Source organism: Canis lupus, chromosome 1, assembly GCF_003254725.2.
Source record: "Canis lupus dingo isolate Sandy chromosome 1, ASM325472v2, whole genome shotgun sequence".
In the NCBI taxonomy this organism is placed as follows: Eukaryota; Metazoa; Chordata; class Mammalia; order Carnivora; family Canidae; genus Canis; species Canis lupus.
Window position 1 is genome coordinate 74,008,224 of NC_064243.1, and position 20,145 is coordinate 74,028,368.

Consider the following 20,145-nt stretch of genomic DNA (forward strand, 5'->3'; position numbering starts at 1 on the left):
CTGTTCTGGCGGGTCAGACGTGAAAATTTGTATTGAAGATTTTTTTTTTTTAATTGGACTTCAGTTTGCCAACATATAGCATAGCACCCAGTGCTCATCCCGTCAAGTGCCCCCCTCAGTGCCCATCACAAAATCACCCCAACCCCCGGCCCACCTCCCCTTCCACTACCCCTTGATCAATTCCCAGAGTTAGGAGTCTCTCATGTTTTGTCACCCTCTCTGATATTTTCACTCATTTTCTCTCCTTTCCCTTTATTCCCTTTCACTATTTTTTATATCCCCCAAATGAATAAGACCATACAATGTATATCCTTCTCCTATTGATTTATTTCACTCGCAGTTTCATCCACATTGAAGCAAGTGGTGGGCATTTGTCATTTCTAATGGCTGAGTAATATTCCATTGTATACATGGACCAATCTCTTTATCCATTCATCATTCGATGGACACTGAGGCTCCTTCCACAGGTGGCTATTGTGACATTGCTGCTATAAACATCAGGGTGCAGGTGTCCTGGCATTTCACTGCATCTGTATCTTTGGGGTAAATCCCCAGCAGTGCAATTGCTGGATTGTAGGGCAGCTCTGTTTTTAACTCTTTGAGGAACCTCCACACAGTTCTTCAGAGTGGCTGCACCAGTTCACATTCCCACCAACAGTGCAAGAGGGTTCCCCTTTCTCCACATCCTCTCCAACATTTGTTGTTTCGTCTCTTGTTAATTTTCCCCATTCTCACTGGTGTAGGGTGGTATCTCATTGTGGTTTAGTTTTGTATTTCCCTGATGGCCAGGGATGCACGGAGCATTTTCACCTGTGTTTGTTGGCCATGTCTATGTCTTCCTCTGTGAGATTTCTCTTCATGTCTTTTGCCCATTTCATGATTGGATTGTTTGTTTCTTTGGTGTTGAGTTTAATAAATTCTTTATAGATCTTCAGATACTAGCCCTCTATCTGATAGGTCACTTGCAAATATCTTCTCCCATTCTGTAAGTTGTCTTTTAGTTTTGTTGACTGTTTCTCTTGCTGTGCAGAAGCTTTTTTATCTTGATGAAGTCCCAATAATTCATTTTTGCTTTTGTTTCCCTTGCCTTCGTGGATGTATCTTGCAAGAAGTTGCTGTGGCCAAGGTCAAAAAGGGTGTGGCCTGTGTTTTCCTCTAGGATTTTGATGGATTCTTGTCTCACATTTAGATCTTTCGTCCATTTTGAATTTATCTTTGTGTATGGTGTAAGAGAATGGTCTAGTTTCATTCTTTTGCACGTGGCTGTCCAATTTTCCCAGCACCATTTATTGAAGAGACTGTCCTTTTTCCAGTGGATAGTCTTTCCTGCTTTGTTGAATATTAGTTGACCATAAAGTTGAGGGTCCACTTCTGGATTCTCTATTCTGTTCCATTGATCTCTGTGTCTGTTTTTGTGCCAGTACCACACTGTCTTGATGATCACAGCTTTATAGTACAACCTGAAATCTGGCATTGTGATGCCTCCAGCTCTGTTTTTTTGTTTTTTGTTTTTTGTTTTTTTAATATTCCCCTGGCTATTCGGGGTCTTTTCTGATTCCACACAAATCTTTTTTTTTATTTTTTTATTTTTTTTTATTTTTTATTTATGATAGGCACACAGTGAGAGAGAGAGAGAGAGAGGCAGAGACACAGGCAGAGGGAGAAGCAGGCTCCATGCACCGGGAGCCCGACGTGGGACTTGATCCCGGGTCGCCAGGATCACGCCCTGGGCCAAAGGCAGGCGCAAAACCGCTGCGCCACCCAGGGATCCCCAGATTCCATACAAATCTTAAGATGATTTGTTCCAACTCTTGGAAGAAAGCCCATGGTATTTTGATAGGGATTGCATTAAATGTGTACATTGCCCTGGGTAGCATCAACATTTTCACAATATTCTTCCAATCCATGAGCATGGAATATTTTTCCATCTTTTGTGTCTTCCTCAATTTCTTTCAGAAGCGTTCTATAGTTTTTAGGGTATAGATCCTTTACCTCTTTGGTTAGGTTTATTCCTAGGTATCTTATGCTTTTGGGTGCAATTGTAAATGGGATTGACTCATTTCTCTTTCTTCAGTCTCATTGTTAGTGTCTAGAAATGCCACTGGTTTCTGGGCATTGATTTTGTATCCTGCCACACTCTTAAATTGCTGTATGAGTTCTAGCAATCTTGGGGTGGAGTCTTTTGGGTTTTCTATGCACAGTATCATGTCATCTGCAAAGAGGGAGAGTTTGACTTCTTCTTTGCCAATTTGAATGCCTCTTATTTCTTTTTGTTGTCTGATTGCTGAGGCTAGGACTTCTAGTACTATGTTGAATAGCAGTGGTGAGAGTGGACATCGCTGTCGTGTTCCTGATCTTAGGGGAAAGGCTCCCAGTGCTTCCCCATTGAGAATGATATTTGCTGTGGGCTTTCCATAGATGGCTTTTAAGATGCTGAGGAATGTTCCCTCTGTCCCTACACTCTGAAGAGTCAGGAATGGATGCTGTATTTTGTCAAATGCTTTCTCTGCATCTATTGAGAGGATCATGTGGTTCTTGTTTTTTCTCATGTTGATATGGTCTATCACACTGATTGCTTTATGAGTGTTGAACCAGCCTTGCATCCCAGGGATAAATCCCACTTTGTCATGGTGAATAATCTTCTTAATATACTGTTGGATCCAATTGGCTAATATCTTGTTGAGAATTTTTGCATCTGTGTTCATCAGGGATATTGGTCTATAATTCTCCTTTTTGGTGGGGTCTTTGTCTGGTTTTGGAATTAAGGTGATGCTGGCCTCCTAGAACGAGTTTGGAAGTATTCCATCTCTATCTTTCTGAACAGCTTTAGTAGAAAAGGTATGGTTTCTTCTATAAACGTTTGATAGAATTCCCCTGGGAAGCCATCTGGCCCTGGACTTCTGTGTCTTGGGAGGTTTTTGATGACTGCTTCAATTTCCTTCCTGGTTATCGGCCTGTTCAGGTTTTCTATTTCTTCCTGTTCCAGTTTTGGTAGTTTGTGGTTTTCCAGAAATGCGTCCATTTCTTCTGATTGCCTAATTTATTGGCGTATAGCTGCTCATAATATGTTTTTAAGTCGTTTGTATTTCCTTGGTATTGGTGGTGATCTCTCCTTTTTCATTCGTGATTTTATTAATTTGAGTCTTTTCTTGTTTGTTTTTAGTAAGGCTGGCTAATGGTTTATCTATCTTATTAATTCTTTCAAAGAACCAACTCCTGGTTCTGTTGATCTGTTCCACAGTTATTCTGGTCTCTATTTCATTGAAAATAGAGATTTTTGCTTGAGTCTTTATTAACTGTCTTCTTTTGCTGGGTGTAGGTTTTATTTGCTGTTCTTTCTCCAGCTCCTTTGGGTGCAAGGTTAAGTTTTGTATTTGAGTTCTTTCCAGTTTTTGGATGGATATTTGTATTGCAATGTATTTCTCCCTCAGGACTGCTTTTGCTGTGTCCCAAAGATTTTGAACGGTTGTATCTTCATTCCCATTAGTTTCCATGAATCTTTTTAATTCTTCTCTAATTTCCTGGTTGACCCTTTCATCTTTTAGCAGGATGCTCTTTAACCTCCACGTGTTTGAGTTTCTTCCAAATTTCTTCTTGTGATTGAGTTCTAGTTTCAAAGTATTATGGTGTGAAAATATGCAGGAGACAATCCCAATCTTTTGGTATTGGTTGAGACCTGATTTGTGCCCCAGGATGTGAGAAGGTTTCTCTCTATTCTGGAGAAAGTTCCATGTGCACTTGAGAAGAATATGTATTCAGTTGCGTTTGGATGTAAAGTTCTGTAAATATCTGTGAAATCCATCTGGTCCAGTGTATCATTTAAAGCTCTTGTTTCTTTGGTGATGTTGTGCTTAGAATACCTGTCAATTACAGAAAGCACCGTGTTCAAGTCTCCCAGTATAAGTGTATTATTATCTAAGTATGTCTTAACTTTCGTTATTAATTGATTGATCTGCTTGGCAGCTCCCACATTAGGGGCACAAATATTCATGATTGTTAGGTCCTCTTGTTGGATAGATCCTTTAAGTATGATATAGTGTCCCTCTTCATTTCTTACTACAGTCTTTGGGATAAACTGTCATTTATCTGATATGAGGATGGCTACCCCTGCTTTCTTTTGAGGACCATTTGAATGGTAAATGGTTCTCCAACCTTTCATTTTCAGGCTTAGGTCTAAAATGAGTCTCTTGTAGACAGCAAATAGGTGGGTCTTGCTTTTTTATCCAGTCTGAAACCCTGCACCTTTTGATGGGATCATTAAGCCCATTCTCGTTCAGAGTTACTATTGAAAGATATGGATTTAGTTTCATAATACTTATTCAGTCCCTGTTTTTGTGGATTGTTTCCTTGGACTTCCTCTTTGTTTTACAGAGTCTCCCTGAATATTTCTTGCAGAGCTGGTTTGGTAGTCACATATTCTTTCAGTTTCTGCCTGTCTTGGAAGCTCTTTATCTCTCCTTCTATTCTGAATGAGAGCCTTGCTGGGTAAAGTATTCTTGGTTGCATGTTCTTCTCATTTAGGACCCTGAAAATTATTACCTGTCAGCCCTTTCTGGCCTGCCAGGTCTCTGTGGAGAGGTCTGCTGTTAACCTAATGCTTCCCCCCACAAAGATTAGGGATTTCTTGTCTCCTGCTGCTTTAAGGATTTTCTCTTTATCTTTGAAATTCCCAAGATTCACTATTAAATGTTGAGGTGTTGAACACTTTTTATTGATTTTAGAGGGGGGATCTCTCTATCTCCTGGATCTGAATGCCTGTTTCACTCCCCAAATTAAGGAAGTTCTCAGCTATGATTTGTTCAAATACATTTTCTGGTCCTCTGTCCCTCTCGGCGCTCCAATTAAATGTAGATTTTTTCTTCTGAGGCTGTCATTTATTTCCCTCAACCTTTCCTCATGATCTTTTTTTTTTTTTTTAAGATTTTATTTATTTATTCATGAGACAGAGAGCGAGAGAGAGAGAGAGAGAGACGCAGAGACATAGGCAGAGGGAGAAGGAGGCTCTATGCAGGGAGCTTGATGTGGGACTTGATCCTGAGTCTCCAGGATCAAGCCCTGGGCCGAAGGCGGTGCTAAACCACTGAGCCACCTGGGCTGTCCTCCTCATGATCTTTTAATTGTTTTTCTTTTTTATCCTCAGCTTCCTTCCTTGCCATCAACTTGTCTTCTCTGTCACTGACTCGTTCTTCTACCTCATTAACCCTCGTTGTTAGGACCTCCAGTTTGGATTGCATCTCATTTAATTGATTTTTAATTTCGGCCTGATTTGATCTAAATTCTGCAGTCATGAAGTCTCTTGAATCCTTTATGCTTTTTCAGAGCCACCAGTAGCTTTATAATTGTGCTTCTGAATTGCTTTCTGACATCGAATTGTAATCCAACTTCTGTAACTGTGGGAGAGAGTATTGTTTCTGATTTTTTTTTTTTTTGTGGTGAGTTCTTCCTTCTAGTCATTTTGCTCAGTGCAGAGTGGCTAAAAACAAGTTGTACTGGAAAAAGGAAGGAAAGAGAGAGAAAGGGAAAACAAACAAAAAACAAGGAGGGGTATCCTCTGATTGTATATACTGTAAGTCCTCGACTTCCCCTGGAGCTTTCCAGCACTGCTTGGTCAAGAACTTGCTCTTCCCCTGTCCTTCCAGCCGGTCTTCTGGGGAAAGGGCCTTCTCTGCTTATTTTCAGGTGTGTGCACCTGTGGGAGCTGCCCCACCCCCTGCCAGGTGCACTGCTCAGTGGGAGCCGTTTATCCTTTGAGGCCCCTGCTCCCTGACACCCAGGCTCAGTCCCAGGCACAAGGTGACACCAGGAGGAACAACAACTGTGGCGGTGGCCAGCTCTTCAGCTCAGGAGTCAGCTCCAGCAATAACTACCAGAGTCTCCCAGTCCGCAGAGGCCTGGATGCTCCAGGGGCAGGGAGAGCTGATCTGCATAGCTTGGGGGCGCTCAGTGGCTGGAGTGCCCCTGCTCTCCTGTGTCCTCCCAGACTCCGCCTCTCCCAAGGGGAGTGCCGGATCCTGGGCTGTGTCTCCCGGCGCCTTGGGCTCCGGGGCCTGCACCACTGGAATCGTGCTCCTGGAGCTGTGCAGTCCCCTCCGTGCGGAGCTGCTTTCTGAGCTGCTCCCGGGCCCCGCTGGGCACATGCGGGGCATGCACTGGAGTCTTTTAGGGAGCTTGGCCCGCGGTGTGTGGCACGCTCTCCCCTGGGGCACACTTCCTCTGTTAGTGACCTCGGGAACCTCGGGGCTCCACTGCCCCTCCTGGGATCCTGTCCGAGTTCCTGTGAGCACCTTTCTGTCTGGGAAGATTGGTAAAGTTCCTGCTTCTCTGGGACTGGGCTTTCCTGTCCTGGAGGCTCTCACCGCCTGGCTTTAGCCAGGCTCCTCGTGGGGGCCCCTCCCCGACTGGATGCTTTATTTATTTATTTACTACCCCCCTCCCTCTTTCTACCTTATAGAAGTGCGAAATCTTCCCACTGTAGCATTCCAGCTGTTCTCTCTTTAAATCTCAGGCCGAATTCATGGGTTTTCAGGATGATTTGAAAGTTATCTAGGTAATTTGGTGGGGGCAGGTGACTTGGGGACCCTATTCTTCTGCCATCTTGCCCCACTCTGTATTGAAGATTTTATGGGATGTGAAAGTGCTATCTAAATGCCAGTTGTCAATAATAATAATAATAGTGTTGTATGTTATATGTTCAAATACTCTGTCCATTAGCCCTTTTCAAGATTAGATACCAGGATAACGCATTAAACTCTTAAAACTTAAAATCATGGTATTTCAGGCTATTTTTGTAGTAAGTTGAAGAGCTGACTGATTAGAGGTATTATTGTATAATAATTGATAGAGTTCTGAGAAAGACCCAGTCAATGCATGTTCCTTTTTATTTCTTATACCTTTCTTAGTGTCTTTTTTGCTTAATGTTTTTTTTTCCTTTGTCCCTTAAAAAGAATTTTTCTTTTATGACCTAGGCTTGCTAAATGCCTTGTAGGTCACTCAGATATTACTTAGCACAGTAATTCATCCTTATCTGTTAGGGATCCAGTCCAAGATCCCCTGGATCTTAGATGCCTGAAACCTTGGATGGTACTCTACCTTATTTATACAATATATGTTTTCCTATACATACATACCTGTGATAAAGTTTGATTTATTACTTAAGCCCAGTAAGAGATTAACAACTAATAAAATAGAACAGCTATAACAATATACTATAATAAAAGTTAAGTGAATATGGTCCCTCTCAAAATATCTTCTTGTACTGTACTCATCCTTCTTATGATAATGTGAGATGCCCCTGTGATGTGATGAAGTAAGATGAAATAATGTAGGTATGTTGTCTTATAGCATTAGGGCTAATATTGATCTTTTGACAGTTGATCGTAGGTCCAAAGGAAGATCATTTGTGCTTGGCCACAGTTGACCATGGATAACTTAAATCAGGGATAAAAGGGGACTAATATACTTTGGTGACTTTTGGTGCCAAAGATGGTACTGATTTCTGCTTGGTTAAGGTATTTTAGGAAAACTTTACTAAATTTGCCACATGAAGTTCTTACTTATGAAGAGATACTTCTGAATAGCCAAAGCTATTCATATTACATTTAAATATTGGTTTTTGTGATATTTGTCTCTTGAAAATTATTGATGTATTTATGAAGTAATGTAAAACTGATTCAATTATTCACGAAAGGCATATTACCTTTTTCTTAAAAAACAGGAATGTTTGGCAGTCAGGACCCTTGATCCTCTTGTCAACACCTCCAGTCTGATCATGAGGAAGTGTTTTCCTAAAAATCGCCTGCCACTCCCAACGATTAAAAGTTCTTTCCATTTCCAGTTGCCAGTTATTCCTGTGACGGGGCCTGTGGCCCAGCTCTACAGTTTACCCCCTGAAGGTAAGACTGCACGTTTACTGCTGGCTTTCCATGGTTCTTGGAATTGTGTGACTGTTGACTTTTTTTGCTCGTTTCCAGTTTGTAGCAAAAGGAGACCTTAATGAACACAGTACACTTTCACATATTTTAGTTATTTCTTCAAATATAAGAAATTGGGGTCTGATAATTAAGGGAAGTGGTGTGGAATGTGTTACATATATATGTAAATTTGAATTTGAAAAAATTTAAACATTACATAGGAACATTATTTCATAGGTTACATAAATTTTCAAAGGATAAGAATGTTTAGGTAACAAATTATTTGGACTTATATTTATAACTTTTTGATAAACTTCATTTTTTTTAAGTTAAGAATACCTAATCACCAAAAATTTTATAGTTTATGCTTAACAAAACTTGCATATGACTTACTTGAATGAAAATAATGAAATTATCAGAAGTTGGCTGTTTGCCATCTTCATTAGTACTGGGAACATAGAAGTAGGAGTTGAAATTTCTTAATGTGGGGAAAAAGTAGAATTTTTGGAGTAAGATCTAGCAAAACGAGAAAGAGAATATAGTCTAGATAGACTATTATTAGAATTTCTAAAGTATTTCCTCATCAGTTGATCACTATTTTGTGAGAAAAATTTTATAAAATTTATATTTATATTTAAAAGCAATTACTTGAAGTGACTTCAGAGAATTTTCAGGTGATTATAATTATATGTTTTATTATCCTTGATAGAGATTTGTTAATGGTATATATTGCAGAGTCCACCATTATGATTTTATTTTAAAAATATTTTAGTATAAAAGTACAAGTTTATGCAAAATACCAAAGTATTTAGTCTATGCAAAATACCAAAATGGATTATTCAGAAACTTCCTTTAAAAAATAAAAAGTCTGCAAGTCAGTCTGGGACTTGAGTAAGATAGCAAAGTGAAAAAGTGATCTAATTTCTCTTTCCCATTGCCTTTAAAATTACTAGCAGACTTTAAAAATAGGGGAAAATCTGAGCAAAAGTGAAAACGAGGTAAAAGAAGCATTTTCCTGAAACACAGAACATGCAGCAAACATGCTGGAGGTAGGGATATACTAATGAACAACATCGACTTTCTGCTTACCCTTCTGTGAATTCAGTCTGACTGAGTCCTGAGTGGAGATGCCAGTAACACTTAACTTGGAGGGACGATCAAGGAGCAGTGGGAGTGCCTTTCTTTCCTGTATCTCAGTGTAGGATGATGGGGGCTGAAGTGGTGTTTGTAACTGGTAGGAAGCTTGGGGAGACTTCTGTATGATACAGCAGGTGGTAAGACTGGGAGTGATATAGGACACAGGATATACCCCATTCATACTGTCTCTAGGTAGAGAAAGCTGACTTCTAGTGCAGTGAATTCATCAGACCTGGGGAGAAATTGACAGTGATGATATTTTTCTGAGGGCTCCTTTCCTGTCTCATCTCAGACTAATGGATTAAATTAGAAATGGAGATTTACACTGACCAACAGGTCTTCATGATTAAGATGTGAGAGGAGGGTTTTGACAGAACTGTGCAGGCATAAGAAAAATACCCTCTTTCTGGTCACCATTACTTTTTCATATATCAGACTTCATTACATAGGTCACAATTTTCATTATTTTTTACCTCAGCTAGGATATAAGTTCCATGAGGATAGACCTGTTGTATTTTTTCCCCTTCATTTTATCCTGAGCATCTATTGGACACAGTGTATACTTAACATTTGTTGATGAAGGAATCGAGCTGACCTGAAGGCTTTGTCTCTAGAATATTAAATGCCCAAAGATAATGAAGCAGCATCTATAGAGATTTGGAGGAAAAAGTCCTCATTCAAGATTTCTGAACACTTATGAGTTGCCATCCCTATGTGAAGGTGACATATTCTTAGGTATATAAAGGTGTGGAAATAGATTATCAGAAACCCTTTCTGAATTAATTACATGAAATATTACTCCAGGCGGGCTGGTGATGAATAAAAATGACAAGAATAGAGACAACATGGTAGCAGAATCATTGTATTAAACATTACAAATTGTTAATTACATAATACTAAATAATTGTCATACTATCTGGAATACATCAACCAACTCTTGGCCAAGGATACATATTTCACAGCTCTAACAAAGTGGGTCTTTTACACAAATAAACTAGAATATACATTTATGTTAAATATAATTTATATTGTTTATATTGGTTGGGTTCCTATTCTTAGGAATATTACACTATTCTGGCTTTTTTTTTTTAAATTTTTTATTTATTAATGATAGTCACAGAGAGAGAAAGAGAGGCAGAGACACAGGCAGAGAGAAGCAGGCTCCATGCACCGGGAGCCCGACGTGGGAATCGATCCCGGGTCTCCAGGATCGCGCCCTAGGCCAAAGGCAGGCGCCAAACCGCTGCGCCACCCAGGGATCCCTATTCTGGCATTTTTAAAATAATTACAGAAATAGTGGTTCAGATATGGATTTTAAAATGTAAAAGTAACATCTGAAACAGAGATCCTTAGTTTGGGATCTGTTGAATCATAGGAATCCATGGATGGACTGAGACTATGAACATTTTGAAATTTTATGTAAAGCGATATATTTTATTTATTTTTGGGGGGAGAAAAGTCTTGAGGAGGCTCATTTATTATCGCTATAGAAAAGCAAGGAAACTTCAGAGATGCACAAAAATCCTGAGAGTGCAAAATACAAAGCAAGAAGAAGCAAATCGGTTTTAGTAATAAGATATCTAAATGAATTGGGGATCCTGGGTGGCTCAATTGGTTAAGCATCTGCCTTTATGATCTCAGGGTCCTGGGATCAAGCTACATGTCAGGTCCTCAGTGGGGAGTGTGTTTCTCCCTCTGCCTGCTGCTCCCCCTGCTTGTGTGCTCTCATACTGTCTCTCTCTCTATCAAATAAATAAATAATCTTTATTTATTTCTCTCTCTGTCAATATTTATTTCTCTCTCTCTGTCAAATAATCTTAAAAAAAAATAAATGGATCAAAGGAAAGAATCTGTGGTTGGGTTAAAAACCAAAATCTAGGGCAGCCCGGGTAGCTCAGTGGTTTAGCACTGCCTTTGGCCCAGGGCGTGATCTTGGAGACCCAGGATCAAGTCCCACGTCGGGCTCCCTTCATGGAGCTTGCTTCTCTGCCTGTGTCTCTCACAAAAAAAATAAATAAAACCTTAAAAAAACAAAACAAAACAACCCAGAATCTAAGTAGCTGATATGTACTGGAGACTCTTAATAGCAAGATGAAAGTTTGAAAGTATGAAAGTATGAAGTTTGAAAGTATTAAAAAATGGGCAGATGTGTAGGTATTATTCCCTTAAAAGAGATGAGGAAGGCAATATTACACAGAACAAGTGTTTAATTTAAAACGGCAGGGGTTATTTTATACAAGTTAGATAATAACAGATAGCCATAAATACTAGGGCAAAGATAGGTGAAACTACAATCACTGAATAAAAAGAAGTTCACAGAAACACAATCTTATGGGTTTGTATTACTATACCTCTCAGTTCTTGCAAATTAAATAGAGGAGGTTTAGCCAACACAAGTGGGTGCAGAAGATAACTCCTGTTAATACATTTGAAAATATAATTGAAATGGACATTATTTTAGACAAATATGAGTAACTAGAATCGACTTAAATAGTAGAAAACCTGCAACTGAATATGCTGTCATGTCAGGTTGCCTTCCGTGAAGACACCAAATGCTGTTGATGTGATAGTTTCAAGAAACTATCAACTTTCAAGAAAGTTTTCTCTGCTTTGTTTTCCAGAGCATAGAAAAAAGGGAAAGTTTAGAAGCAGCTCAATGTTGAAATAAAAACTAGTAGGAATAACCTAAAACCTGAGGTCATTGTCACTCATGAAAATAAATATAAAAATCCTAAAATATTAGCAAATTGGATTGAATCGTATTTTTAATGTATACGGCACCTTGACAAAGTAAGGATTATTTTTTAAAAAGTAAGTTCATTGTAATATTAAGATATAATTAATAAAATTATCAGTAGATCAAACAAAAAAAAGAAAGCAAATGATTACCTTGGTAAATACTGTGAAGAGATTTAATAAAATTCTTAGTTCCAGATAATTTTTTTTTAATTTTTAAAAAGATTTTATTTATTTATTCATGAGAGACACACAGAGAAAGAGGCAGAGGGAGGAGAAGCAGGCTCCATGCAGGGAGCCTGATGTTGGACGCAATCCTGGAACTCTGGGATCACACCCTGAGCCGAAGGCAGACGTTCAACTGCTGAGCCACCCAGGCGGACGTCCCCAGATAAAATTTCTTAAGGAATCCAGGAATATTTCCCAAACAAGCTGGATATTCTCCAACTCCTATCAGTAGCCATTGTCACAAATGGTAGCAAAATGTTAGAGAATTTCAACCATTGTTAACATCATTTTGAAAGCTCTAGACAAATTCATAAGACAGAGAAAGGGAAAGTCTTAGTCATTAAATGGAGAGATAAAGTTAGTAGTATCTGTGGAGAATATTATTGTCTGTGTAGAAAATCCAAGCAAATCAACTTTAAAAACTTGATCTAGACGAAATAAAAGTTCAATAAAGTACTGTTTACAAGGGAAATATATAAAAGTTAGTAGGTTTCCTGTGTATGTGTTATATATGTAGATACATGAACAAAACCATATAGAAAACATAAGAGGAAAGTAGATCACATTTACAGGAGCAATAGCAAAAACAAAATAAACTCCTTGGAATATACTTTCCAAAACCTTACAGAAAGTACTGACTCATTCCTTTTAATTGTTATGTCATATAGATTTAGTATAATTTATCTAATTAGCTTCTTGTTGATAGGCATTTAAGTTTTTCCCTGTATTTTAGTTTTTACTTAATGAGCCAAGGACATTTTGAAAACCACGACAAGGATTGATTTATAGTCCTTTATTTTAATTGTATAATTAAGCTGTAATGGTTGATATTATTCATTGGAAGAGAAGAAAAAGGCTCAGACACCCTAAGCTATATGGCATTTGACATCTGGACCAAAGGGAAAAACCATGTAAAGGAAAATACTTTGGAAGATTTGGTTAAAAATTAAAAACATTTTCTCTCAGACACTAAACTGTATTTTCCCTTCTTCCTGTCCAAGCAGTCATCTTTCTTGTTTGCATTAGGCTTTTCTTAATTCAGTCCCTTTCTTTTTTTCTTGTGGTTCATTCTCTGAATGTCAGCTCTTCCCTTGTTTGTCCATGACTGACTGAGGTTCGTACATTCGCATACATAGACCCAAGTTACTGTGCAGTATCAATATTTAACCCTTGCTATTTCCAAAAGAATTGAATTCCAAAAGAGTTGAAAGTGATATTAATTAGGATGAACTGAGCTGATGTTACATAGTGACCTATGGAAGTACCACAGTCGCTCAAGCAACAGAAGTAGTAACAGACATTTTTGTAGCGCATACTTTTTGCCCGGAGACTGTGTTGCTGTGCCTTTTCAGGAAAAAAGTTGTGGGATACAAAATCAAATGTATAAAAACCAGTTGCATTTCTATACAATTACAATAAACTATCTGAAAGAGAAATTAAAATAGCAGTCCCCTATACAATAACAAAAAGGAAAAAATTTGCCAAGGAGTTGAAAGACCTGTACATTGAAAACTGTAAGACATTGATGAAGGACATTGAAGAAGACACAAAGAACCTCCCCAACCTGTGTGCTCATGTTTGTTTTCAGATGAGAGTCTTTCCCCGTCCAAGCCAATCAGTCCTAAAAGTCTGGAAGAAGCAACTGTATCCTCAAATGCATCCTCCAGACTTAAGAGGGCACTTTGAGACCGAAAACTCCCCAAATCTCTCCATACCATTTAGAGTTTTATTCAGGGTAACTTACTGATGAGAGTGCGCAATCCAGGTGCTGCTGCTACACAGCAGTTCTTTGGCCAGTCTAGACCAGAATCCACAGCTTTTCTAGAGCGAGGGACATTTGTGGTGAGGTAAAAGGGTAGTTCTTAAAAGTGGTGCCATATGTGTGCCAGAGGATCTTTACTAGGTATCCAAAGTAGTGCACCACTTTAGCGAAGATCAGAACAAGCCTTTCTGCTTCCTGGTCAGGGCATAACTGTGCCCTGAGAGGTCATTGTGTGGACACGAACAAGACGGAGGGCCAAAGGAGTCTGCGTTATCAGCACTCCTACACTGATCAGTATCTCTGGTGATCATAGGTGCAGAAATCCATAGCGAAGTAACAGCAAACTGACTTCAACAACAAATGAAAAGGATCATATACCATGATCAGGTAGAATTTGTCTCTGGGATGCAAGGATGTTTCAACATCCACAAATCAAAATGTGATAAACCACATTAATAATGAAGGATAAAAATCATATCATCTCAATAGATACAGAAAACACATTTGATAAAATTCAAGATCCTTTCATGGTAAATCCTTAACAAGTTAGTTAAAAAAGAGATATTCCTCTTCATAATAAAGACCATGTATGACAAGCCTATAGCTAATATTGTGCTCCATGGTAAAAAGTTAAAAGCCTTTCCTATAAGATCAAGAATGAAGTGCAAGAGCTAGGTTATTGTCTCATGGAGTCAAAGAATGAATCTTGTGGACAAAGGAGAGTGAGTAAAGTGATAGAAGTTTATTAAGCAAGAATACAGGAAAAGCTCTCAGAAGTGAGAGAGTATCCAACATGGTTGCCAGTGTGAGCCTCTCTGACAGTCTTTTATTTAGAAATGACCAGGGAGCTTATGGCCTTATCATTCTTCTGAAGTCTTAGTTTGAGTAAGGACTGGTGATAACATCTTTAATGGCTTACTTCTTCTTTGGGGTCTGGTTGCTCTTTGTTAGTCACAGATGACTGTCATAAAAAAGATACCTTGCCTACCCACACCTAGGGTGGGGTGGTCGGTGGTCTGATTTGTTCCTTTATCTCTGGTTTCCTTATACCTCAGCATGTTTGGGATTTCTATGAGCTTGATCCCATAGCCCCCTATCTGTCTTTCCCAACTAGCCCTTTCTTTCCTGTCCCTTACTCAGGAAGAAAACAAAGATGTACTCTCACCATTTCTATTCAACACAGTACTAGATATTCTAGTATGTTGGATGCCAGCAATGAGGGGAGTGATAAATGGGGTGATAGGGTCAAAGGGTTTGATTTAAACTGAAAATAGATTTTCGGTTTAAGAAGATCAAGTTCTGATGATCTAATGAATAGCTTGGTGTGACTATAGTTAATAATATGATATTGTGTACTTAGACGTTTCCAAGAGGAGCTCTTAAGTATTCACGACACACACAGTTAGCAATGTTAATTGTATAGATGATGGATGTGTTAATTATCTTCATCTTGGTAATCATTTTACCATGTATATCTGTATCAAATGATCACATTGCACACTTAAACATATACAATTAATATGTGTCAGTTCTTCCTCAATAGAATTAAATATTTTAGAAAAATGTCCTTTTAAAATATTCTCTAGTTTGTTTTAAAGCACTCACTTACCTCTCTGAATACTCTTCCACTCATCTTCCCTTGTCTTCCTCACAGTCATGGTCCTCTTGTCCCTTCATAATGTGTTCTCTGAGTTTGAATATGAGTATCATCCCCGTTCCTGCTGCATTGATCCAGAAAGTCACTGTCTCCTTTTAATTTGATCCCCTCCACATATGTGCTCCCTCTCTCACCTTTAGAGTGGTCTTTTGAGCATTGTTAAGTTGAATTAAGCCATTCACCTCTCAAGCACTGAAAATTCTCAGTGCTTGTCTTCCATAGGTTAAGAATCTAAACTGCTTGGCCTACTGTACCTTTCTTTCATTTCCTCATTCTTACTTGCCTTTCTTAGTACTTTCCCAAGCATACGAGTTTAGTCACACTTGCTGTTTTCCAAGAATATCATCTCAACTCTTTACTTATTTTCATCTTTTCTTAAAAGCCATACTCACCCACTCCTTTGCTCGCCTAGAAAGCTACTGTATTTTCTTCAGGATACTGCTTAATAACTACCTGTTTTGTGGAGTGATCACTCTTAGTCTCTTGACTCCAGGCAGATTGCAGTTAGTTATTTCATCCTTTGTTTTCCCAAACATTGCCTTCATTAACTTATACTTTTGTATTGTAGTTACCTGTTTACTCTTTTCTGCTCTTTAACCACTCAAGCTTTCTGAGGACAGGGGCTATACACATATTTTAAAAAGTTCTCAAAAAAAAAAAACAAAACCAAAAAAAATAAAAAGTTCTCAGCATACAATATGGCACACATGACACAGGGTAGCTATTGAAACAAATGAGAAGTCAGTTGTTAAAGGAATGAAACCAGTTCTTGAAATTTATCACTTACAGGAAGTAAGATGTTTCATTCAGGCTGTTGCAACAGAGGACGTTCATTTTAAAAACAGAGAACATGGGTAAAAAACACCCATACATTTTTAAAGTACTTTTTCAAATTTTAAAGTACTTTCACTTTATCTCATAGATTTTCAACACCTAGCACAGCCTTAGAGACATTTTTTAATAAGGAGTTTCATTAACTTTTTCTTTGGTGATGGAAATACCAATGTTGTTTGTATATAGCATCCTGTCTTTGGATGTGCATGTTATAGAATGCTTACCTCTGACCTACTTATAGCACGTTTTATGTCACAGTGGATGACGTAGTAGATGAAAGTGATGACAACGACGATATTGACTTAGAAGCCGAAAACGAAACTGAAAATGAAGATGACGTAGATCAGAATTTTAAGGTTAGTATAAATATCTGTCTTCAGTCAACCTTATAAGTTGTGTACCCAGTTGTAAAACAAAGATTGGGGAAATAGATGTGGCTTAATAGTAGATTAATTTGTTTTGTTCACATTTTTTTATTGTGATGACTTGTGACACTAAACTCATGAAAGGGAAAATAATGTTGCTTTGAGTGCATTGGTCTGAAAAAGGCATTAAAATAACTTATTTTCACTCTTTTTGACCAGAATGATCTCAGGAACCCATCTGACTTAGGTTTCAAAGTCTAAGGAAATTTGAGTTTGAAGGAAAGTGGTTTGAGGTTCTCAGTGGCAACCTGTTCCCCTTTCAGCAGTCTTTTGGGGATATAAAAATAGTAGGAAAATAATCTGTAACTGCTGGCTTTTTGGTAAGAACTAGAGTTTACATAATGATTCTTAGGTTTCCGTTAAATGAATAAGAAAATGGACAAAAATATTAATTGAATTGAGACAAGATAAGATTATTGTCATGTTATATGTGATGTTAAGTAAAGAGGCAGGGGAGTTTTTAGAATTTTACGGCACTCCTGGAGGTGTAGAGACTATATTTGCTTTATTTAGTGTTGACAAGGGGTCATTTTAATATCTGTGGAAAAATACCTGCTTAACTCCTTCAGTTTTCAACTGTTTAGCTTAGTGCTTTTTTGGCGAGTGGAGAGGGATCCATTGACCCTTGCCTGCTTGGCCCTTTTTGTCTTGAATGCCACATGAAAATTGGGTACACTGAGTATTTGACCCTCTCTAGAGATAGAATCTAATATACTGGAAGGAGATTTCCATCTTAATAGTAGATGTAAAACCAGTTTCATTATCGATAAATGCGATCACCAAGGCAAGCTTTGGCAGAATTGTCAAGGTAGCCAATCTGGGCAGCATGATGGTCTGCATCCTTGCTTCAAGAAGCTAGAAAGAAGAGAAACAGTGCAGGCTCTGATGGTCAAGGCAGAAAAATCTGGATTGACTGTATGATTATGGTTCTGGACTTGATGTAAGGAAAGAACCATGGGATCCAAGCTATGAGAATTTAAATTCTGTTATGTAAAGTTTTCTTTAGATATAGGAGCTATATTAAAAAATCATTTTTGGGGGGTTCTTTGGGAACTGAATGTTTAGAGATAGTAAAATTTCAGATTGACATTAAATTTATTATGCCTTAAAGAATTATATTTTGATAGAAACCTTTCTTTTATGTGCTGTATGTTTCCATGTTCTTAAAAACCTAGTATGTTGAGTATAATTTATTTTTTATGGCTCAGAGTCATCATTATAAATATTTGTTGTGATCACTACAGATGTAAAGATAAAGGTTGGTGGGGAAATAGAACTCAGGAGGAATTATAATAATTATTCTAATTTTGCTGCTTGGAGATTGTCAGTGTATATGCATGAATACATACTTAAAATTAAAAAAAAAATCATATGAGTGTAAGTTACATATATTATGTATCATGGTCCTTTACCCCTAAATATGTCAGCGAATATTCCCTAAGAATAGTTGTATTCTTTATTTTATTTTTTAATTAAGAAAATATTTTTATGTATTCTTTTACATAACCATAACGTAGTTATCAACTTCTTAAATTTATAGTGGTATAACTTTTTATCTAATCTGTTATCTATATTCCACTTTGTCAGTTGATCTCATAAATGACCTTTATGAGATATTTTTTCCTTCTCTCTAGAATAGGAACTAGTAGCGGTTATTGCTTTTAGTTATTTTGTCCCTTACATCTCCTTTAATGTAGAATATTTCCACTTTTTTTTTTTGTCTTTTGTGACATTGACATCTTTGAAAAATACAGTTGTTTTTTCAAATATTAGTTGTTTTAATGTTAGTAAATATATTACTCACTGGAGTAGCTGCGATTGCTTACATTTTCCCCCACTTTATTTTAACACACCAGTTACAATAATAAGAAAAAATAATAGATTGGATTTATTAAACATCTGATCCTATGCTAGTCCATGCTCTTTTTTTAAAATTGAAATATAGTTGACATATAATATTTTATTTCAGGTATATAGCAGTGATTTGGCATTATGAAATGTCTAATTAAACCATTTGAATTTACCGTCTATGCTAGTCTGTGCTCTTTACATATAATAACTATTAAAACCTCATCTCAGTCTTATAAGGTACATGATATTATTACCTCTGCTTTATAGGGCTAATAATTAGAAGAAGGAGGCACAGAAGGATTATTAACGTAGCTTATAAGAGATGGGGCCAGGATTCAGAATAAAGCAATCTGATGTGAATGTCCACTCTCTCTACCACCATACTATACCAAAATGTTGTTTTTTTTAAAGGACTACAGAATTGTTGGCTGTTTGAGACAGCTGAGCTATCTTATTTTTCTTCTTCACTACAGTTTACCTATTCCTGTCATTGGTGGTTACATTTGGACTAATTTTTCCTTTTTAACTAAGTCCCTTATTTCTTTCCTGTGTGTCAGGTGAATCTGTTAGTTTGGGTTTAATATTTGTTTGTGATTGATTGTGGTTGTAGTTTTAGAGACTGTTTTTCCCTCACTGTATGATTCCATTCCCTTTACCACAGATTTGTCAGTTTGGAGCATTTATAGAAACTTGGAAGTTTAGAAGTCTCCTCTCCAGGTAGCCAGGACTTGTCAGTATATAAGCTTCAATGCATTGTTTTCCCCTCCTTTATTTTAGAAGAACTTTAAGGAATGGTGGAAAGTGGATTTTTTTTTTCTCTTCTAAGGCTGTCAGTAGCTCTTCATCTTTGTTTTCCCCTGAACCAAAACAAGAATTTCCTGCTTCCAACTTCTCCAAGTAATAGTTTTCCCCCACAATGCTTGCTTTACAGATAAATTCCTTTTTTTGTTTTGAAAGCTATACATATAAGGCTCTATTGTCACAAAATAATATTGAATGTTGAATTTGAGTATGGTTAGAAAGAGAATATTTCTATAAACTTTTTGTTATTTTGAAAGCATTGTATACTTTATTAGGTGCCAGTAAAGGAAATTATATATTTTGGTTCATCAGTGCATAATTTAAAGATCTATGAAATTACATATTCATGTACTAATAATTATACACTAATGATCCACTAACATGATACTCTTTAAATACAACCAGTGTGATTTATTTATGGCAACGGAGAAAATCTTTTTATTGGTTATACAAATAATAGCTAAGTTCCTGAATATGAAGTATGAGAAATACAAAGTATGTTTTTCCTTTTAAATTACTTGGTAATGTGAAATGTCTACATTTAGTCAGATATACGTATATAAAACATTTTAAGGATTGAAGCATGATAAATTTAAGGCTAAAAGTATGTTTACTCTGATGATAATTGCAAAATTAAAACCCATTGAAAATTAAATGGTCTTATATCTCTCTTTAGCAATGAAGATAATTAAATGATGAGTTTGTATTTGTGAGGCCTGATTTGTTGAAGGTTGTAGAGAATAACTTGGATAGTAGGTAAACTGATACTTGTCTTTCTGGCACAGTATGTGTAGGTCTTTGAAC

General features: G+C 37.4%; 1 protein-coding gene across 1 annotated transcript in view; it reads left to right on the forward strand.

Annotated features, from left to right (window-relative positions):
- The window catches only part of AGTPBP1 (ATP/GTP binding carboxypeptidase 1), a 177,031-nt gene that overhangs the window by 76,765 nt on the left and 80,121 nt on the right, over positions 1-20,145 (forward strand). The window contains 2 exon segments of the mRNA XM_049116129.1: positions 7,715-7,892; positions 16,523-16,620. Coding sequence (XP_048972086.1) covers positions 7,715-7,892; positions 16,523-16,620 — 276 coding nt within the window.